At 50.3% G+C, this 16049-nt stretch overlaps 8 protein-coding genes across 8 annotated transcripts; 6 read left to right on the top strand and 2 right to left on the bottom strand.

Annotated features, from left to right (window-relative positions):
• The first annotated feature begins 30 nt into the window (after positions 1-30).
• ASPGLDRAFT_179975 (mitochondrial 54S ribosomal mL53 protein) lies at positions 31-1003 on the top strand. Its single transcript, XM_022542959.1, has 2 exons — positions 31-267; positions 393-1003. Exon 2 carries the CDS (start codon positions 470-472, stop codon positions 788-790), a length of 321 nt encoding a protein of 106 aa, XP_022396587.1. The 5' UTR covers positions 31-267; positions 393-469; the 3' UTR covers positions 791-1003.
• A 144-nt stretch (positions 1004-1147) lies between these two features.
• ipp1 (inorganic diphosphatase IPP1) lies at positions 1148-2827 on the bottom strand. Its single transcript, XM_022547677.1, has 5 exons — positions 2104-2827; positions 1917-2036; positions 1506-1849; positions 1364-1447; positions 1148-1305 (listed from the first exon to the last, which is right to left on the bottom strand). The coding sequence occupies exons 1-5, from the start codon at positions 2602-2604 to the stop codon at positions 1164-1166; spliced, it is 1191 nt and encodes a 396-aa protein (XP_022396586.1). The 5' UTR covers positions 2605-2827; the 3' UTR covers positions 1148-1163.
• Positions 2828-3300: 473 nt separating this feature from the next.
• ASPGLDRAFT_52116 (tRNA-dihydrouridine(20) synthase (NAD(+))) lies at positions 3301-4750 on the top strand. The gene has a single exon (XM_022547676.1). The coding sequence runs from the start codon at positions 3351-3353 to the stop codon at positions 4479-4481; it is 1131 nt and encodes a 376-aa protein (XP_022396585.1). The 5' UTR covers positions 3301-3350; the 3' UTR covers positions 4482-4750.
• Positions 4751-5898: 1148 nt separating this feature from the next.
• On the top strand, positions 5899-7903 carry ASPGLDRAFT_29437 (WD40 repeat domain-containing protein; the record flags this gene model as incomplete). The annotated part of the gene is made up of 4 exons (XM_022543855.1): positions 5899-6212; positions 6312-6439; positions 6500-7071; positions 7139-7903. The coding sequence occupies 4 exons, from the start codon at positions 5899-5901 to the stop codon at positions 7901-7903; spliced, it is 1779 nt and encodes a 592-aa protein (XP_022396584.1).
• A 721-nt stretch (positions 7904-8624) lies between these two features.
• On the bottom strand, positions 8625-10009 carry pdx1 (putative pyruvate dehydrogenase complex component Pdx1). Its single transcript, XM_022547675.1, has 2 exons — positions 9653-10009; positions 8625-9567 (listed from the first exon to the last, which is right to left on the bottom strand). The coding sequence occupies exons 1-2, from the start codon at positions 9735-9737 to the stop codon at positions 8783-8785; spliced, it is 870 nt and encodes a 289-aa protein (XP_022396583.1). The 5' UTR covers positions 9738-10009; the 3' UTR covers positions 8625-8782.
• Positions 10010-10150: 141 nt separating this feature from the next.
• On the top strand, positions 10151-11271 carry ASPGLDRAFT_52112 (uncharacterized protein). The gene has a single exon (XM_022547674.1). It carries the CDS (start codon positions 10250-10252, stop codon positions 11123-11125), a length of 876 nt encoding a protein of 291 aa, XP_022396582.1. The 5' UTR covers positions 10151-10249; the 3' UTR covers positions 11126-11271.
• A 117-nt stretch (positions 11272-11388) lies between these two features.
• On the top strand, positions 11389-13076 carry ASPGLDRAFT_919053 (uncharacterized protein). The gene is made up of 4 exons (XM_022550513.1): positions 11389-11555; positions 11609-11702; positions 11763-12884; positions 12940-13076. Exons 1-4 carry the CDS (start codon positions 11525-11527, stop codon positions 12983-12985), a joined length of 1293 nt encoding a protein of 430 aa, XP_022396581.1. The 5' UTR covers positions 11389-11524; the 3' UTR covers positions 12986-13076.
• Positions 13077-13382: 306 nt separating this feature from the next.
• ASPGLDRAFT_919041 (uncharacterized protein) lies at positions 13383-15444 on the top strand. The gene is made up of 3 exons (XM_022550512.1): positions 13383-13398; positions 13454-14748; positions 14805-15444. Exons 2-3 carry the CDS (start codon positions 13534-13536, stop codon positions 15114-15116), a joined length of 1527 nt encoding a protein of 508 aa, XP_022396580.1. The 5' UTR covers positions 13383-13398; positions 13454-13533; the 3' UTR covers positions 15117-15444.
• The last annotated feature ends 605 nt before the right edge of the window (positions 15445-16049 follow it).

The raw sequence follows: 16049 nt of genomic DNA, 5'->3' as shown, positions 1-16049 counted from the left end.
ATCTGTCCGATAACTGATCGGCCAGCGTCATTCAATACACCTATATTCCTGAGGCAGAAGTTTGCATCGTATGCAAACACTGCTCTCTCCGAAAGGTTTCGCGATTGTGAATTCGTGGAGAGCCGACTGATATCCCAGCAATTCATTCTGTCCCGTCTCCTGTCGAGCCCTGTGCCGGAGCTGCTCTGACTTCGAATATACCGCACTCTTCAATTACTGCTTCGGACCCGAAGTGAGCACTACCAACGATTGCAATCCTCAGATCAGGTACGCCCACTTTCTAGTTTCTACAACGCCTCGGAAGAACGCATATGCATGCGATCCTCTCGCAAAGAGAAATGAGCATTTGAAATATCTAAAGAAAACAGTAGAAGCTAACTTCTAGACTACAGACCTCATCCACTCCATCTACCACCCAAATCTACCACCCACCACTCCGAAAACCCAACCCACAACTACAACAGCCAGAATGTCTGTCCCAGTCCGAACAATCACCTCCTTCCGCACAACCTTCAATCCCTTCTCCTCCATCTCGCGCCCCTGCCGCCTCTTCCTCAACCTAATCCGCCAACCCTCCACGATCTCCGCCTCGAGCCCCAACCACATCGACATCAAAGTCACGCAGCTCCCGCGAAACTCGACACAGCTACCCGAGATGACAATAGGGTTTAAGGGCGGGAAGGAGATTCAGCTGGATGTTGGGAAGAGGGAGATGAAGATTGGAGATGTGATTGAGGAGGTTGCGCGGGTGGGACGGGTCATTGAGAGGGAGCAGACGTTGAAGAGTTAAGATATGTTTTGTTGTTTATGGGTTATGTGTGATTGCTGTATTATTATGGATTTTTCTTTGCCTAGTTCTTACTCACGGCGCTTGGAAGACTGGGTTGTCTTTGAGACAGATTCAGTTTTTCGGTGGAGGATGACATGCTTGTATATACCATGTAGCATAAGAATTTTTATGGTCCGGTGACTCCTACTCTCTACTTAGGGAGTTGTAGCTTACGATTGTCGAACATGGCATCTAGGAGATTGCATGAAGCAGTTACTCTGTGAAACTCATCATTGCAGTACATGTTAAACAGTTGAAACACATCATCTTATCATTCACCCATGCGGGCATAGTCAATGTCATTAGATTTTTGGGATATTGTTCAAGAATACATTTAAACGGCAGCACCAGAGATGAAGAACCACTTGTCAACAGTGCTGTCAACAGGAGCCGGGGGAAGGTCCTGGCCCTTGGGGATGCTGGCAAGAGCACCCTGGTCGGCACGGTCACCAGAGGCCTCGACGGTAGTGTTGGTACTGTTGCTTTTAATTAGCTGCCATCCAACCCAAAACATTCAGAATAAAAGCAACTTACACGCTGATGTCACCCTTGGGGGACTTGCCAGAGATGAGCTTCTCCCAAGCGTCGGCGCACTCGCGGACAACGTCAAGAGCGTACCTTGAGATTGAGTGGTTAGAATACGGAACATTCCAATAGCTAGAAACGGAGGGCTCACTTCTTGTTCTTGCACTCGCCAGAGAAAGCGAACTGGTTCTCGGGCTTTCCATCGGGGATCTTGTAGATACGGAACCACTCATTGGTGGCGCGGAGGAGACCAGGGAGCTGGCGCTCAACATCCTCAACGTCATTGAGCTTAGCAGCAAGAGGGTCGTTGATGTCGACGACAATGATCTTCCAGTCGGTCTCCTCCTCGTCAAGGAGAGCCATCACACCGAGGACCTTGACCTGCTTGACCTGACCGGGGTAGCCGACGACTTCACCGATCTCGCAGACGTCGAGCGGGTCGTTGTCACCCTTGGCCTTGGTCTCGGGGTGGACGTTGTTGGGGTCTTCCCAGGTCTACAATTGCATTAGTTAGGAGGAATTGAACACATTGTTGTTATCGAGATCTGAAGATGGAACATACCTGGGGGAAGGCACCGTAGTTCCAGAGGTAACCCTTGTGGGGGAAGCAGTTACGGACGTAACGGAGCTTGCCCTTCTTGACATCCTGCTTGATGGGGTTGAGGAACTCCTCCTTGGAGATCTATGGGAAAAAGATTCGTGTTAATATTCAATTGGACCAACGTCGTTTTGAATTGGACTAAACACACCTCCTGCTTGGCGTTGGTCCAGCGGGGGATCTCAACAACCATGTTCAGGATGTTCTGCTGCTCGTTGGCGTAGAGAGGGATGTCATGGAAGGGGGAGACGGGGACGCCATCCTTCTCGATGTAGACACGGTGCTCCAAAGTGTTGGGCTGGCCGATCTTGCGGACGGTGTAGGACATGGTGTTGGTGTTTTGTGGTTGTTTTGGATGCTGCGGAGGGGTAGAAGATATGTGTCTAGAGACAAGAGTCGCTCGATCTGAAGCGGACGACACCTTGGTATTTATCCTTGATGGAGAAGGGGATGAAGCTGAGAGGTGAGAAGGAGGAGAAGAAGAAGAAAAGGTGAGAGGAGGGGCGGCGTGGTTAGTGGGGGGAGCCACTGTTGCGGATGTGCGCCGGACGGGCGAGCGAAACAACCACGAACGGAAGGCGGTGGGGAAACGGGTCAAGGGAGTTGGCGATGCCACAATCCGTTGCTGGGCGAATGGAGCAGAAAGCAGCATATGGAGAAGAAGAAAGAAAGAAAAAAAGAAAGGAAGAAGGGAAGAAGGGAAGAGAGACGGTGTATATAGGGGGCGGAAAAGAGGAGGTAACAATCTTATTGTTCTTCCCGAACTTTCAGCATATGCTTCATTCCTACTTTTAGTTTACAAAGACATACGAAAAGACAAAACCAGGCGGGTTATTAGTGGCGGCCCGCCAATCTCGCCTCGGGATGGAAAATCGGCGTCGGGAATGTTGCCCTGGCAGCTCCGAGGTTAATCTAGAGTATGGAATTGCTGGATATTCATGTCCAATTGGTATCCTTGACCCTTGTCCTCTTTCTCTTTTCTCCTCGGATACGCCATTTGACAGAGTAGTGCAGTCATGCCGGATTTATACCTGCACCCTTCGTAGATGGTTGTGCAGGATGCTTCAGCTTTACTCTGTACTCCGTACTCCCAGTCTACAACTCTCGGTGAATCGCCCGCTCCACTAGTGGACTGTTCCACCCATGTTCTGGGCGTCCATTATTGATGGCCGTCCGCGGTTCTTCTATGGGCAAAATGGACTCCTACGCTTTATGGCGGATAGCAGACCGACAGTACTGAACCGACATCGGGAATGGTTCATAGTAGAAAGCTTATCGTTATCTTCACGTGCCAAATCTTTCTTATCTCCGCCTTGAAGCAAAAATGTTAAGCCCACCAACAGTCACACTCGTTGCCTCCTTTCTCGCTTTGACATGCTAAGATTCCTTCGCTCTGCAATGGCTGCTATGACTACCCCTCGCGTTCCTATCCCCACTAATGGGGTGGACTACCGTGGCAAAATTGTCCTGGCCCCGATGGTTCGGTCCGGAGAACTGCCATCTCGTCTTCTTGCTCTGCATTATGGGGCTGATCTGGTTTGGGGCCCCGAAACAATCGATCGCGCGCTCATTGGCACGTCTCGTCGCGTAAACCCTCGAAATGGGATCATCGAGTTCACCCGCGGTCAGGGATCCATCATCTATCGCATCGATCCGGTTCGCGAGAAAGGCAGACTAGTCTTCCAAATTGGCACGGCGTCACCAGAACTCGCGGTGGAAGCGGCCAAAATAATTGCACCTGATGTGTCTGGTATTGACGTTAACTCAGGGTGCCCTAAGCCGTTCAGCACAAGTGGTGGTATGGGGGCAGCTCTGCTGCGGACCCCTGATAAGCTAGTCTCCATCCTTATAGCCCTGGTTGATGAAGTTGGGAAGCCATTCCAGATTGGGATCTCAGTCAAGATTCGCATTCTAGAGACCCCTGAAGAGACCAAGGCACTAGTGACACGACTGGTCAAAACTGGAATCACAGGATTAACAGTTCATTGCCGTACAACGCCAATGCGGCCTAGGGAACGAGCAATTCGCGATCAACTGAGGATGGTTGCTGATGTGTGTCATGAAGCTGGGGTTGCTTGTGTCATGAACGGTGACGTTACCTCGCGCAATGAAGGGCTGGAGTTGATGAAAGAGTATGGTGCAGACGGGGCCATGATTGCGACATCAGCAGAAGCCAATTCTTCATGTTTCCGCCCAGAAGGCAGTTTGCTTCCTTGGAAAGACGTCGTACATGCTTATTTGCGGACCTGTATGGAGGTAGAGAACCGGCTCGGCAATACGAAGTATCTCTTAAACATGCTCGTCCCAAGCAAGGAATTTCAGCACTCAAAGTCCTCCAAGTCCTACTATGATTTTTGCCACGCACTCGAGTTTGATGACCTCGTGCCTGCTGCCCTCCAGGTTGATGAAAACATGAACCTGACGCACAAGTCAGTCTTCAAGAATAGTGCTCCCATCCAGAAACAGGAGCCCGAAGAGGTCGATCTTTCCTTGCCATCACAGTCCGCACAGCAAGCGGTCGCGGCATGAACATGGCTTTCTTTTCTCTGCGGTATATACACGAAATCATGTTATTTACGGTTCTTATGTCGATACGCATAGACTAATGATTGGGTCTGGTTTGCATTTTATGGTGTCTGTCATTGCTTTGGCTCGTTCTTCTTGTCCATATTCCTGGAAACAATAACCAAAAAGTTACTCTATTTAGCCGTACGGAGTAGTCTCATGACTTTCGCGTACTATCAATATAGACAAAGACAAGACCTCGATGAGAACCAAAAAGAGTACCTCTTGTCAGTATTCAGAAACAACACAGAAACAGGGGTCGACAAAGTACTACTACTGTAAGTAAGAAACGACCACGCGCGCGTTAAAACGCGATGCCAATCATACGGTAAATAAAGATACGCCGCGGAGGATTTCCAGCTGAAGCGGAAACCGTTGGATCTGCCGTCACTCTGCAGTGGACTTCGGATGGATTGACACTGGAGTGCTTGTGGATGGCCCAAGCTTTCTTTGGTCGCGTCGGGGCGCGTGGGTGTTATCAGGAGGGGCAGTACAGAGTACACAGTAGGAGAGCATAGCATTCGGTATTTATTATTGATCCCACATTATAGAGGGTGATATGTGTCAATTGATTGGTATAGAATAAATACTACCAGCCTCTATCCAAACCAAGAAATGTCTAGAGACCCGTGTCAGTAACTACTCCATAAATAGAGCGCTCTGTGCCCAGCAACCATGCAAAACATAGAACAAGTACAAAGCGCACTGACAAACCACACACCGCATTGAATTAATTGAAAGAAAAGAAGAGCAATCAAGAAAGGCCATAAGAAAAAAAGCATGTCCAACCAGTCTAAAGAGATGTTTCTCTCCTCCAAGAACAAAGGCGTATCCATGGTCAGCATGTTTTCCCAATGCGGCTTAGCGTCCCCGACGCGTGACCGGAGGGCGTCTCCCTTCGAACTCCGTCAACCCCAAGAAAGACCATCGCCAGCCCTTGGTTCGCTTTTTGCTGCGCTGTCGATCTGCTTTTTCTCTCCAGACGCTGGTCAAAACTATCTCTAATGCCCTTCGACAGTTGACTGCGCTCTTCCAATTATCAGCTTTGCGTTCCGTTAGCGCTCGTACCTCATCGTCGTCGTCTGTTTTGCCCGTCGCCGGGTCGCTTGATCGCCTTGTTATTCCGGAGCACGAAACGAAGGATCACTTTCTTAGCCACAATCAATCCCTAGTCGCCTTGAATACCCAATCGTCTCTATCTGTTGAACTATTTTGCGCATATCGAGCTCGAGCCGGTCGATAGCGCCATCACGACCGGTCGATCCACCCGAAAACCCGTCGCATGAACTGGGCTATCCCTTTGTCAAACCGGAGTTCGATTGTTTCCTGAGACTGCTACGGATTACATCCCAAAACGACATATTGCCCTTTCTTGATAGACATGGGCGGCAACAAGAAAGATTCAGAGACCGTTACAGCCGCCAGATCAAACGGCAAGTCGTCACGGACCGGAACCAACGTATTGAACATCGCTTCCCCGCCGGGAACAAGGACACCGCCGAGCATGCCGTCCAAGAAGACGCTCTTCTTTCCCGAGACGATGAGTAGTCGGAAAAAGAGCCAAAATGGACAGGACCTTATCGATCCGGACGCTCTCACGAAGGCATTGAGGGATTATGAGGACGCTGGACATCGTCGTGAGAGGACACCCGGGACTAGTCCAAGTCGAAAGAGGCAGAGAGTTTACGGGGATAGGTTAGTTCCCTCTACCATCCAGGGCTGAGTAGCGCTGCGCGTTTGGCTATAGTGCCCATGCGGGGTTTTTACTGACGACATTGATTTCTCTATTGACAGGTTCATTCCGAATCGCGATGGGCAAGATTTTCAGGCGACATATAGCTTGCTTCATGAGGATGGTTGCCCCTCGACCCCTTCTAAAACGAAAAAGCGTACCCCACACTCAGAACTCCACTTTCAAAAGAGTAAGCCCTACTCATTTGTCCATTTACCTTGACTTGAGCAGCAGTTGACATTGAATTTAGCCGAAGAAGCGAACCGGATGTACTCGCGAGTGTTGCGGAGTGAACTGTTCGGAAACACCATCCCCCAAGCCGATTTGGACTCTTTAGCAGCAGACCCATTTTCCGGCATCAACGATAAAACCCGTTCACATACACCACCATCGCACGTCTCCAACCTTCCTCCCGCCAGCATCACACCATCCACACCCCACAAAAACCTTTTCACATACGCCTCCCCGCGGGTCGGATCGAACCAGCAAACCCCGTCGAAAACACCTAGAAGCCACCATGCCCCAAACCTGAATGCCCGGTCAGAATTGTACAGTCTGTCTCCAATACGTTACGATAGCCAGCGTATCCTGGAGACCCCACGGAAACAACCTCGTTACGTGAACAAGGTCCCATACAAGGTTCTGGATGCCCCAGACTTACAAGATGACTTCTACCTGAACTTGGTGGATTGGGGTAGCAGTAATGTCCTGGGAGTTGGGTTAGGTAATTCGGTTTATATGTGGAACTCGCATTCAGGGCAAGTTACGAAGCTTTGCGAACTTAAGGATGATACTGTTACCAGTGTTAACTGGATCCAAAGGGTAAGCTTAAGACGAGTTCTGTTTTCACATTTTGATGGAAGGCTAACGCGTATCTTGCTTGTTATAGGGGACACATCTTTCAATTGGAACAGGGAAAGGTCTCGTTCAAATATGGGACGCCGAGCATTGTCGTCGTCTACGAACAATGATTGGTCACACAAATCGAGTCGGTGCTCTGGCGTGGAACGACCACATCCTTACCTCTGGGTCTCGAGATAAAATCATCTTTCATCGTGATGTCCGTTCTCCGGATCAACATATACGCCGCCTTGCAGGACATAAACAAGAGGTCTGCGGTCTAAAATGGAACACGGAAGACGGGCAGTTGGCATCAGGTGGCAACGATAATAAACTGATGGTGTGGGATAAGCTGAATGAGACGCCGCTATACCGCTTCTCGGACCACGTCGCCGCCGTTAAGGCTATTGCCTGGTCGCCTCATCAACATCATCTCCTCGCTTCCGGTGGAGGTACGGCTGATCGAACCATCAAGTTCTGGAACACATCGACCGGATCCATGATCAAGGAAGTCGACACGGGCAGCCAAGTGTGTAACCTGTCGTGGTCGAAAAACTCGGACGAGATCATCAGCACACATGGTTACAGCCAAAACCAGATTGTCGTCTGGAAATATCCGCGTATGGAGCAGGTCGTGTCATTAACAGGTCACACGTTCCGTGTTCTTTATCTCGCCATGAGCCCTGACGGACAAACAGTTGTCACAGGTGCAGGCGACGAAACCCTCCGATTCTGGAAGATCTTCAACAAGAGACCCGGGAGAGAACACGGACGAGAAGGCAGTAAACTAGCAGAAATGGGCACGATCCGGTGAACCGATTAAAAAGTGTTCCGCGGTGTCCGTGGCTTCAAATAGCCCTGGACGTGATGTGCATTCAACACGGCGTTTATTTGATCTTCGGCGTTGGTTCAATTGAATCCTCGGATTCTCACGGGTTGGGGGTTCAGGCGGGAATCGGCTGAGTTGTTTTCTTTCATTTTCTGTTCTTTCTATCTTGGGCATCTATTGCATCTTTTGCGGGTTTTTCACAGCATTTACAGGAGACTACCAGGCGCGTTGATTTACCGGGTTCTTTTCTTCACAGCATTGCGCTCTCATTTGTATTCTCCTTCTTTCCCTTTCTGTTTATCAAGGCGCCTTGCAACCTTTAATGGTCCTTCTCTCTCCCAATTCCCAAATTTTGTCCATGGATACGGTGTTTTAAACGGGTGGCCAGAAAAAACAGGCGTTAATTCATGGGCTTGACTTGATTGATAGGCGGTTGGCGATTTGTTTCTGGCCTTGAGATTCATTCGGTCAGAGGGCTTTATTGTTGTGTCTCTACTTTTGTGTTTTCGCTTCGCTTCGTTGACTATAATTGATGATTGCATGACCTTGTGTTTCTTCTTTTGTTTGTTTCTCTTTGCCCTAGGATTTAGACAGATAGGCGAGTAGGTAGCTTTTTGTTGTATTATTTAGTGGTAATGGAGAATGGGATGTACAAGATGTTGAGGATTGCTTTGCCTGAGATATACTCTCATTGTAAACATGAATTGGTTTCAATAGAAGAGGTAATAGAGTTGAGTGGAAATCCTGTAATCTATGCTCTCTGTATGAATCCTTGATGAATCATTCTAGCTTTTCTGCTGCTAAACTTACATATACATAATCAATGACCAGAAAAAAAGAAATAAAACATAACAAAAAAGATGCTTAAATAACCAAACGACCGGGCTCAATCGTCAAGAGCGTCTCAACCCGGTCCAAGAAAGCCTTCGCCCTCTTCTCCTCGCTAACCGGAACCGTCAAGCTGAATACATTCGCAGCCGGCTCCTCGACAGGCGATACTACCCGCGAAGAAGCCTTCTTAGACACTTTTCCAGCAAGGAAATCAATAAGATCCTCTTGGACAGGCTGGGCCCGCGCAACCGGGGCATCCACCTCATTCAACTCGGGGATATAGTCACCTCGAGAGGTAGTAACCGGCTCCCCACCGAGAATCTCATCAAAAAGCTCATCAGCAGAGACCTTCTGCGCAGCCGAACGCGGCAGTTCTTCATTCGCAAGATCCGCAGCCCTCGCCAAAAACTCCGACAACGGCACCGTAATCCCCAAACTCTCCTTAATCTTCCTCTGCACGGACAAGACAGTCGAGAGCGAAATCGACAGCGCGACGGAGGTCGTCGGTGGCGGGGCAGGCGCTTCCACCTTCTCGGGGACGGGCTCCGGCTTGGGTGCTGGGGGTGCTGCGATCTTGATGTTGCTAAGGTCGAGGTGGGCGAGCTTGTCGATGCGGGCGGCTTGGGTGGAGGGGTAGTCTGCTGGAATGGAGCCGAGGTAGGCGAGGACGTCGCCCTTTAGGAGACGGCCCTTAGGGCCGGAGGCGGGGATCTTGGAGATTTCGGAGTCGGGGATGCCCTTTTCGTGGAGGAGTTGGGTGACGGATGGGTAGAGGGGGTAGGCGGGGTTCTGGGTCTGGACGGTGGTGGATGCGAAGCCTATCGGTGTGTCTTGTTAGCATGCGGTATATTCGTATAGTAGGTCTGCGCAGTCTGTATCCTGGGGTATATCCTGTAAACTCACGTCTGGCGGCGCTGTATACTCTGGTGGGCTGTTGCCGTCTGGCGAACATGGCCGGGATTTGGCGCGCAGAGAAGCTGGATGCCATTTTGTAAATAAACGATCACACGTGTAATTTGCGACCTAGATTTCTTCACGTCCTTCCGATTGACGAGAATTATTCTTTCGTCGTCGCGTATGCTATCTCAACGGCTGGATTGTCCGGATTCGGCGACTGGATCGGTCTACCTCCACGATGAATCCACACGGACCTTCTGGGGTAGTAGAGTGAGATGTCGATGTCCGCGATTAACTGGACGATGTTTTTGAAGCTGGCCTGGGCGTGTATGGCGCTCTTATCTCCGGCATGTAGAGCTTGACGTTGAGGTTGTTGGGAGCTTCACCGGCGGCCGGGACAGGAATATTTTTCTGCCGCGGAGGACGGAGGATTGGCCGAGTTCTTTGGACAATCGGGTGAGATACCAGGAATTAGGATAGGTAAGTTTATTCCACTCATTCTGCCGGGATTGTTCTTTTGTTTGACTAGAGGGGTCAAGACTCCTCATTATATAGTCTCATGGTTGCAATTGAGTGCATGCTAACTGTAGTATAGACGGCACAATGTTTCCCAGGTGCTTCGCCTTCCAAAGGCTCTCGCAACAATATCCCAGATTCTCCCGGTTACCTAGCTTACAGGCTACGGCCTCGCGTCCAACATGGAGATATTTCTCGTCGAGTATCCCCCGGACAAAAGCCGCCGTGAAACCCCAACCCCAATCACGTAAAGTCGCAACCCCCGAAGAGACCCTCAAGTTCGCCGGGAGACGACCAGAAGGATTTGGAAAGCTGGAGCGCAAGGTCGCGAAAGAAGGGAATGTCGTCCTGTTCAATGCACCATCCCACCGCAGCTATATCTTCGGAGCCTACAGTCTTGCAGCATTCTGCTTCGCCTACTCAGTATACAACTCCAACATGATCTTCCGGGACCCAATTGCCGTTGGCATCCCCATGTGGCAGCAGACTCTATTTGGAGGTGTCTGTATTGCGATGAGCGTTATGGGCACGGTGTTTCTGACCAAGACCGGACGTTTGATCAAGTCCGTCAATGCGGTCAGCTCGAATGGCCAGACACATATCCGTTTCAGGGTCCGGTCTATGGTTCCCTTCAAGAAGCCGTTTGAGTTCGATGCCCTCCCTCGCCAGATTGTTTTCTCTCGTCGGCTTGTGGTCACTCCGGATGGGAACCGGACGCAGCAGCCTGAAGCCCCGCGAAACACGAAGCTATCGGAAATGGAAATCCTCAAAGCACCGGCAAAGAAGATCAGCGTTGTGATCTGGACGATATTTGCGAATGTGCGGAAACTCTTCACTCAAGAGGGCGTTATTCTCTTGGAGGTTGAGGGCCAGAAGGGTGTCTTCAGAATGGACTCTGCTGGTTTCGTGTCGGAGGATTTCTTGATGATTGGGAATCCGCTCGATATCAAACGTCGATCGTGAGGATTCGTCTCTTCTGATTACTTTCTATGATTGATACCTTCATATGCTGTTTTACTATCTACTTTATATGCGGCCTATCAAAAGCTGCCTCTGTACTCAATGACACCTGTATATACTGTCAAACTTGACGCTTTTTACGAGCAGAAATAAAATATAAAATTGTAAACTATTCTATCTTTTTATTTGCTCTATCGGCGGTTCTGCCCCACGTGACCGGCGCGTCCTATCGACTCCGTGACGCGCTCTCGATAACCATCGCGAGCCCCTCCAACAACGACATCTATGGCCGGTTGGGTTGACAGCTCGTTGTCGACTTGCTGGTGCACGCTGTTTGCGTCCTTTATTTCCATTGTCTGATTTGGTGCTGCGTTTGCTGGATAACGGCAGCGTTGAGACAAGATGGGGAAACTCATCCGCCTCGAGCTTTTCAGTATGTTGCGGCCCGCAACAATGCGCATTCATAAGTTGCTGACCACTGTCTAGACTTTAAATCATACAAGGGTCACCATGTGCTCCTCTTTGGTGATGCCTATTTCACATCGATTATCGGACCCAACGGGTCTGGCAAGTCGAATTCGTTCGTCGCCTTTTTCTTTCCCCGGATGTTGGAAAGCCGGTTACGCTAATATGACACCAGGATGGATGCGATTTCCTTCGTTCTAGGTATCAAATCATCCCACCTGCGATCCACGAACCTCCGCGATCTGGTCTACCGTGGCCGCGTCCTACGAACCGCCAAGCTCGACGCCGAGGGTAATGCGATCGAACAACCTACAAATGGCGACGACGAGGCCGAAGATGGAATCGACGGAATCGATTCGCAAGACCCGAACGCATCGCAAGATCCAAACGGAACACAAGACCCGAGAACGGCATGGGTTATGGCGGTTTACGAAGACGATGCCGGCGAGGAGCAACAATGGCGGCGGTCCATTACGAGCCAGGGCGTTAGCGAATACCGGATAAACAACCAGGTCGTATCTGCACAGCAATACAACGAGGCGCTGGAGACGGAGAACATTCTTATCAAGGCGCGCAACTTCCTTGTCTTCCAGGGTGATGTTGAAGCGATTGCGGCGCAGTCTCCGAAGGACCTTACGCGGTTGATTGAGCAGATCTCGGGTAGCTTGGAATACAAAGCGGAGTACGAGAAATTGAAGGTGGAAGCTGAGGAGGCTGCTGAGCAGCAAACTGTCCAGCTTCACCGTCGGAGAGGTATCAACTCGGAGATCAAGCAATACCAGGAACAGAAGCGCGAGGCCGATAGCTATTCTAGAAAAGCAGAGGAACGCGACCAAGCTATCATTACCCATATCTTATGGAAGCTGTTCCATTTCCAACGCTTGATCGACGACTCCAGCGAAGAGATCCAGAAGTACCAGGATGAGCTCAAAGAATACCGCCGCGGTGTCGAGAAGTACGAGAAGGACGTCGAAAATGCGAAGAAAGACCACGCTAAAGTCGGGCGAGATGTCGCGAAAGCCGAGAAGAACATCACGAACAAAGAGAAGCAGATCGAGGAGGCTAATACTTCCTTGGTCCCCGTGGACGAAAAGGTCGACATTACCGTGAAAAAAGTCGAAAGGTTCGCTTCGCGGATCGCTGAGATTGGCAAGGAGCGCGAGGCACAGTTGGCCAACACCAAGCAATTGGAGAAGGACCTCAAGGTTGTCGAAAAGGCACAGGCCCAGTGGGAAGCTGAATGGCAGAAGTCCATGAGCAAGCAGGGTATCCAGCTTAGCGACGCCGACCAGCAAGAATACAAAAAACTCAAGGAGGAGCTGAATAAACGGTCATCCGCGGAGCAGCTCAACCTGGACAACATACGACGCCAGCGGAAGACGGAAGCTGAAGCTGTGAACAGTCTTAAGAGCAAATTCGAGGGCACCGAGTGGCAGCTGCATAGTCTGGAATCAGATAAACAGTCTCTGGAAGAGCGTCAGGAGTCGATCACCGAGGTCGTCGCCACCGCTTCCAAGGACATCGAGCGCAAGAAAAAGGAGTTGAATACCCTTACTTCCGAGCGGTTACGGGTGTCTCAGATGAGGACGGAATTAGAAGAGAAACTCCAGGTTGTCTTGAAGAAGCTGCTCGAAGCTGATGACGGCAGGAAGCAGTCTGAAAAGGAGATCCGGACAAGGGAGTTGATCTCGACACTGAAGCGCATCTTCCCGAGTGTCAAGGGTCGAGTCAGTGATCTTTGCAAACCCAAGCAGAAGAAGTATAACGAAGCTGTCAGTACGGTCCTCGGACGACACTTCGATGCCATCGTTGTCGACAATGAGAAGACTGCCAAGGAGTGTATTCAGCACCTCCGTGACCAGAGAGCCGGACAGGCGACTTTCATTCCGCTCGAGACGATCCAGGTGAAGGCCTTCAACTCCAACCTCAAGGGTGTGCACCGTGGAATGCGTCCTGCAATCGAGACAGTAGACTACGAAGACTCTGTTTCCCGCGCTATCATCTATGCTTGCGGAAACGCCGTGGTTTGCGATGACCTCGCGACAGCTAAGTACCTCTGCTACGAAAGAAACCTGGATGCCAAGACAGTCACTCTCGATGGCACAGTAATTCACAAGGGTGGTCTGATGACTGGTGGTCGCGGTCCTCAGCAAAGCTCCAAGCGCTGGGAGGACTCGGAAGTGGAGAACCTTCACAAGCTCAAGGACAAGCTCATGGCAGACCTTTCCAACCTGCCCAAGGGCCACCGCAGGGGTACCGAAGAGGAGACTCTGCAAGGCGAATTGGTTGGTCTTGAACAGCGTCTCGCTTATGCTCGCGATGAACTGAAGGCCTTGGGGAAGAATCTCAAGAGCAAGCACAGCGAGTTTGACTTCGTCAAGCGCCAGCTCGAAGACCTTCGGCCGAAGTACGCGGAGCGAAAGGAAACGCTGGACGAACTGGATCAGTCGATCACAGAGACGCAAGATTCGGTCAGCGGTGTCGAGGATGACATCTACCGCAAGTTCTGCAAGCGCCTGGGCTACGATAACATCCGTGAATACGAAGCACAACAAGGTTCGCTGCAGGAAGAGGCTTCTCAGAAGAAACTCGAGTTCACAACACAAAAGAGCCGAATCGAGAACCAGCTCAGCTTCGAGAAGCAGCGTCTGCAAGCTACAGTTGACCGTATCAGCGGTCTCGAAGCACAGCACCAGCGTGACGAGGGCCTGATCGAGGAACTCAAGGCCGAACAGCAAAATATCCGCAACCAGCTCGATGAATTCGAGGCTGAGCTTGAGATCCTCCGCGAACGTCTGGGAGAGCAAAAAGAGGTGTATGGACAATCGGCAGAGAACCTTAACCAGCAACGACGGGAACTCCAGAAGCGCAGCAAGAACGTCGAAGGGTCCTTGAAGAATATTAGCGGTCTAGAGGCTGAGGTGCAACGGAATTCGTCAAGCCGTTACACTCTTCTCCGGCGTTGCAAGCTTGAAGATATCGACATTCCTCTGGCTGAGAGCTCCAACTCACTCGACCATCTTCCCATTGATGAACTCGTCCAGACGGCTGATCCGGATGCCATGGACGTTGACGAGGATGCCACTGGCAGTGGTCAGGCTATCGTGCAAGACTACGGTGTTGAAGTTGACTTTGACTCTCTAGGAGACTCCCTCAAGGAGGTAAGTGATAAGTCAAAGAAATCTCCCATAGAAAATCCATGCTTATACAAAAATAGGAATCCGATGAGAAGCTCGAAGAGGAGCTGCTGGAGAAGGTCAGGACACTTAACAGCGACCTCGATAAGATGGCACCGAACACCCGCGCAATGGAGCGTCTCGAGAGCGTCGAGAACAAACTTCGGGGTACTGAAAAGGATTTTGAAGATTCTCGGAAACACTCGCGCAAGGCGAAGGATGACTTCGAAGAGGTTATGCGCAAGCGTTCAGATCTGTTCAACAAAGCCTTTACGCATATTTCTGAGCAGATCGGCCCTATCTACCGGGAGTTGACGCGGAGTTCCAATTACCCGTTGGGTGGACAAGCGTAAGTCGCCCATTATCTTCACCTCTCACGAAGAAACGTCTAATAATGATATAGGTACCTGGACATCGAAGACTCCGACGAGCCCTACCTCGACGGTATCAAATACCACGCCATGCCACCCCTCAAACGATTCCGCGACATGGAGCACCTCTCCGGAGGCGAAAAGACAATGGCCGCTCTCGCCCTACTCTTCGCAATCCACTCCTACCAGCCATCCCCCTTCTTCGTGCTTGATGAAGTCGACGCTGCTCTGGACAACACCAACGTCGCCCGTATCGCGAACTACATCCACGACCACGCTGCGCCTGGTATGCAGTTCATCGTGATTAGTTTGAAGACGGGGTTGTTCCAGAACAGTGAGGCGCTGGTTGGTGTTTACCGTGATCAGGCGGAGAATAGTAGCAAGTCTTTGACGCTTGATGTGAGTTTTCCCTTTACTATCATGATTCATGGTTATAGATCATGTGCTAACCTTTTTTTTTTTTTTTTTTCTCTACCACAGCTGCGCAAGTATCAATGAGCTCTCGGTTGTTTATGTTGATAGTGTCATGGAGTCTCTTTTTCTTTCTTAATATGCGGTTTGTAGATTAGTAGTGGTTTTATCTTTCTTGCATTAGCCCTACTCGGGAAAGTTATTCGCTTTGCAATGAGACCATGGAATGGTAACGAGTTCGGTTTTATACCTTGAGCAATTTGATTATTCTCTTTTGATTCTGATTGAGATCGTGGTCTCCATGGATATATATCTTATTCGCATTACTGACAGATATATATCAACGTCAAGCAACCCCCTCAGTCAACTCAATCCAAAACCCATGTAGTTAGGGAATCTATGTACTTTGACCAGACTACGACCTGTTCACAGCTCATTGACACTAGTATCAAAATGTCTACAAATGCAATTCACGCCATTCAAGAGATTATGGCACCATAAGGT

This window comes from Aspergillus glaucus (assembly GCF_001890805.1).
Source record: "Aspergillus glaucus CBS 516.65 unplaced genomic scaffold ASPGLscaffold_27, whole genome shotgun sequence".
NCBI lineage: Eukaryota > Fungi > Ascomycota > Eurotiomycetes > Eurotiales > Aspergillaceae > Aspergillus > Aspergillus glaucus.
Note: the sequence above shows the minus strand (reverse complement) of the source record. Positions and strands in the feature narration are given on the sequence as shown.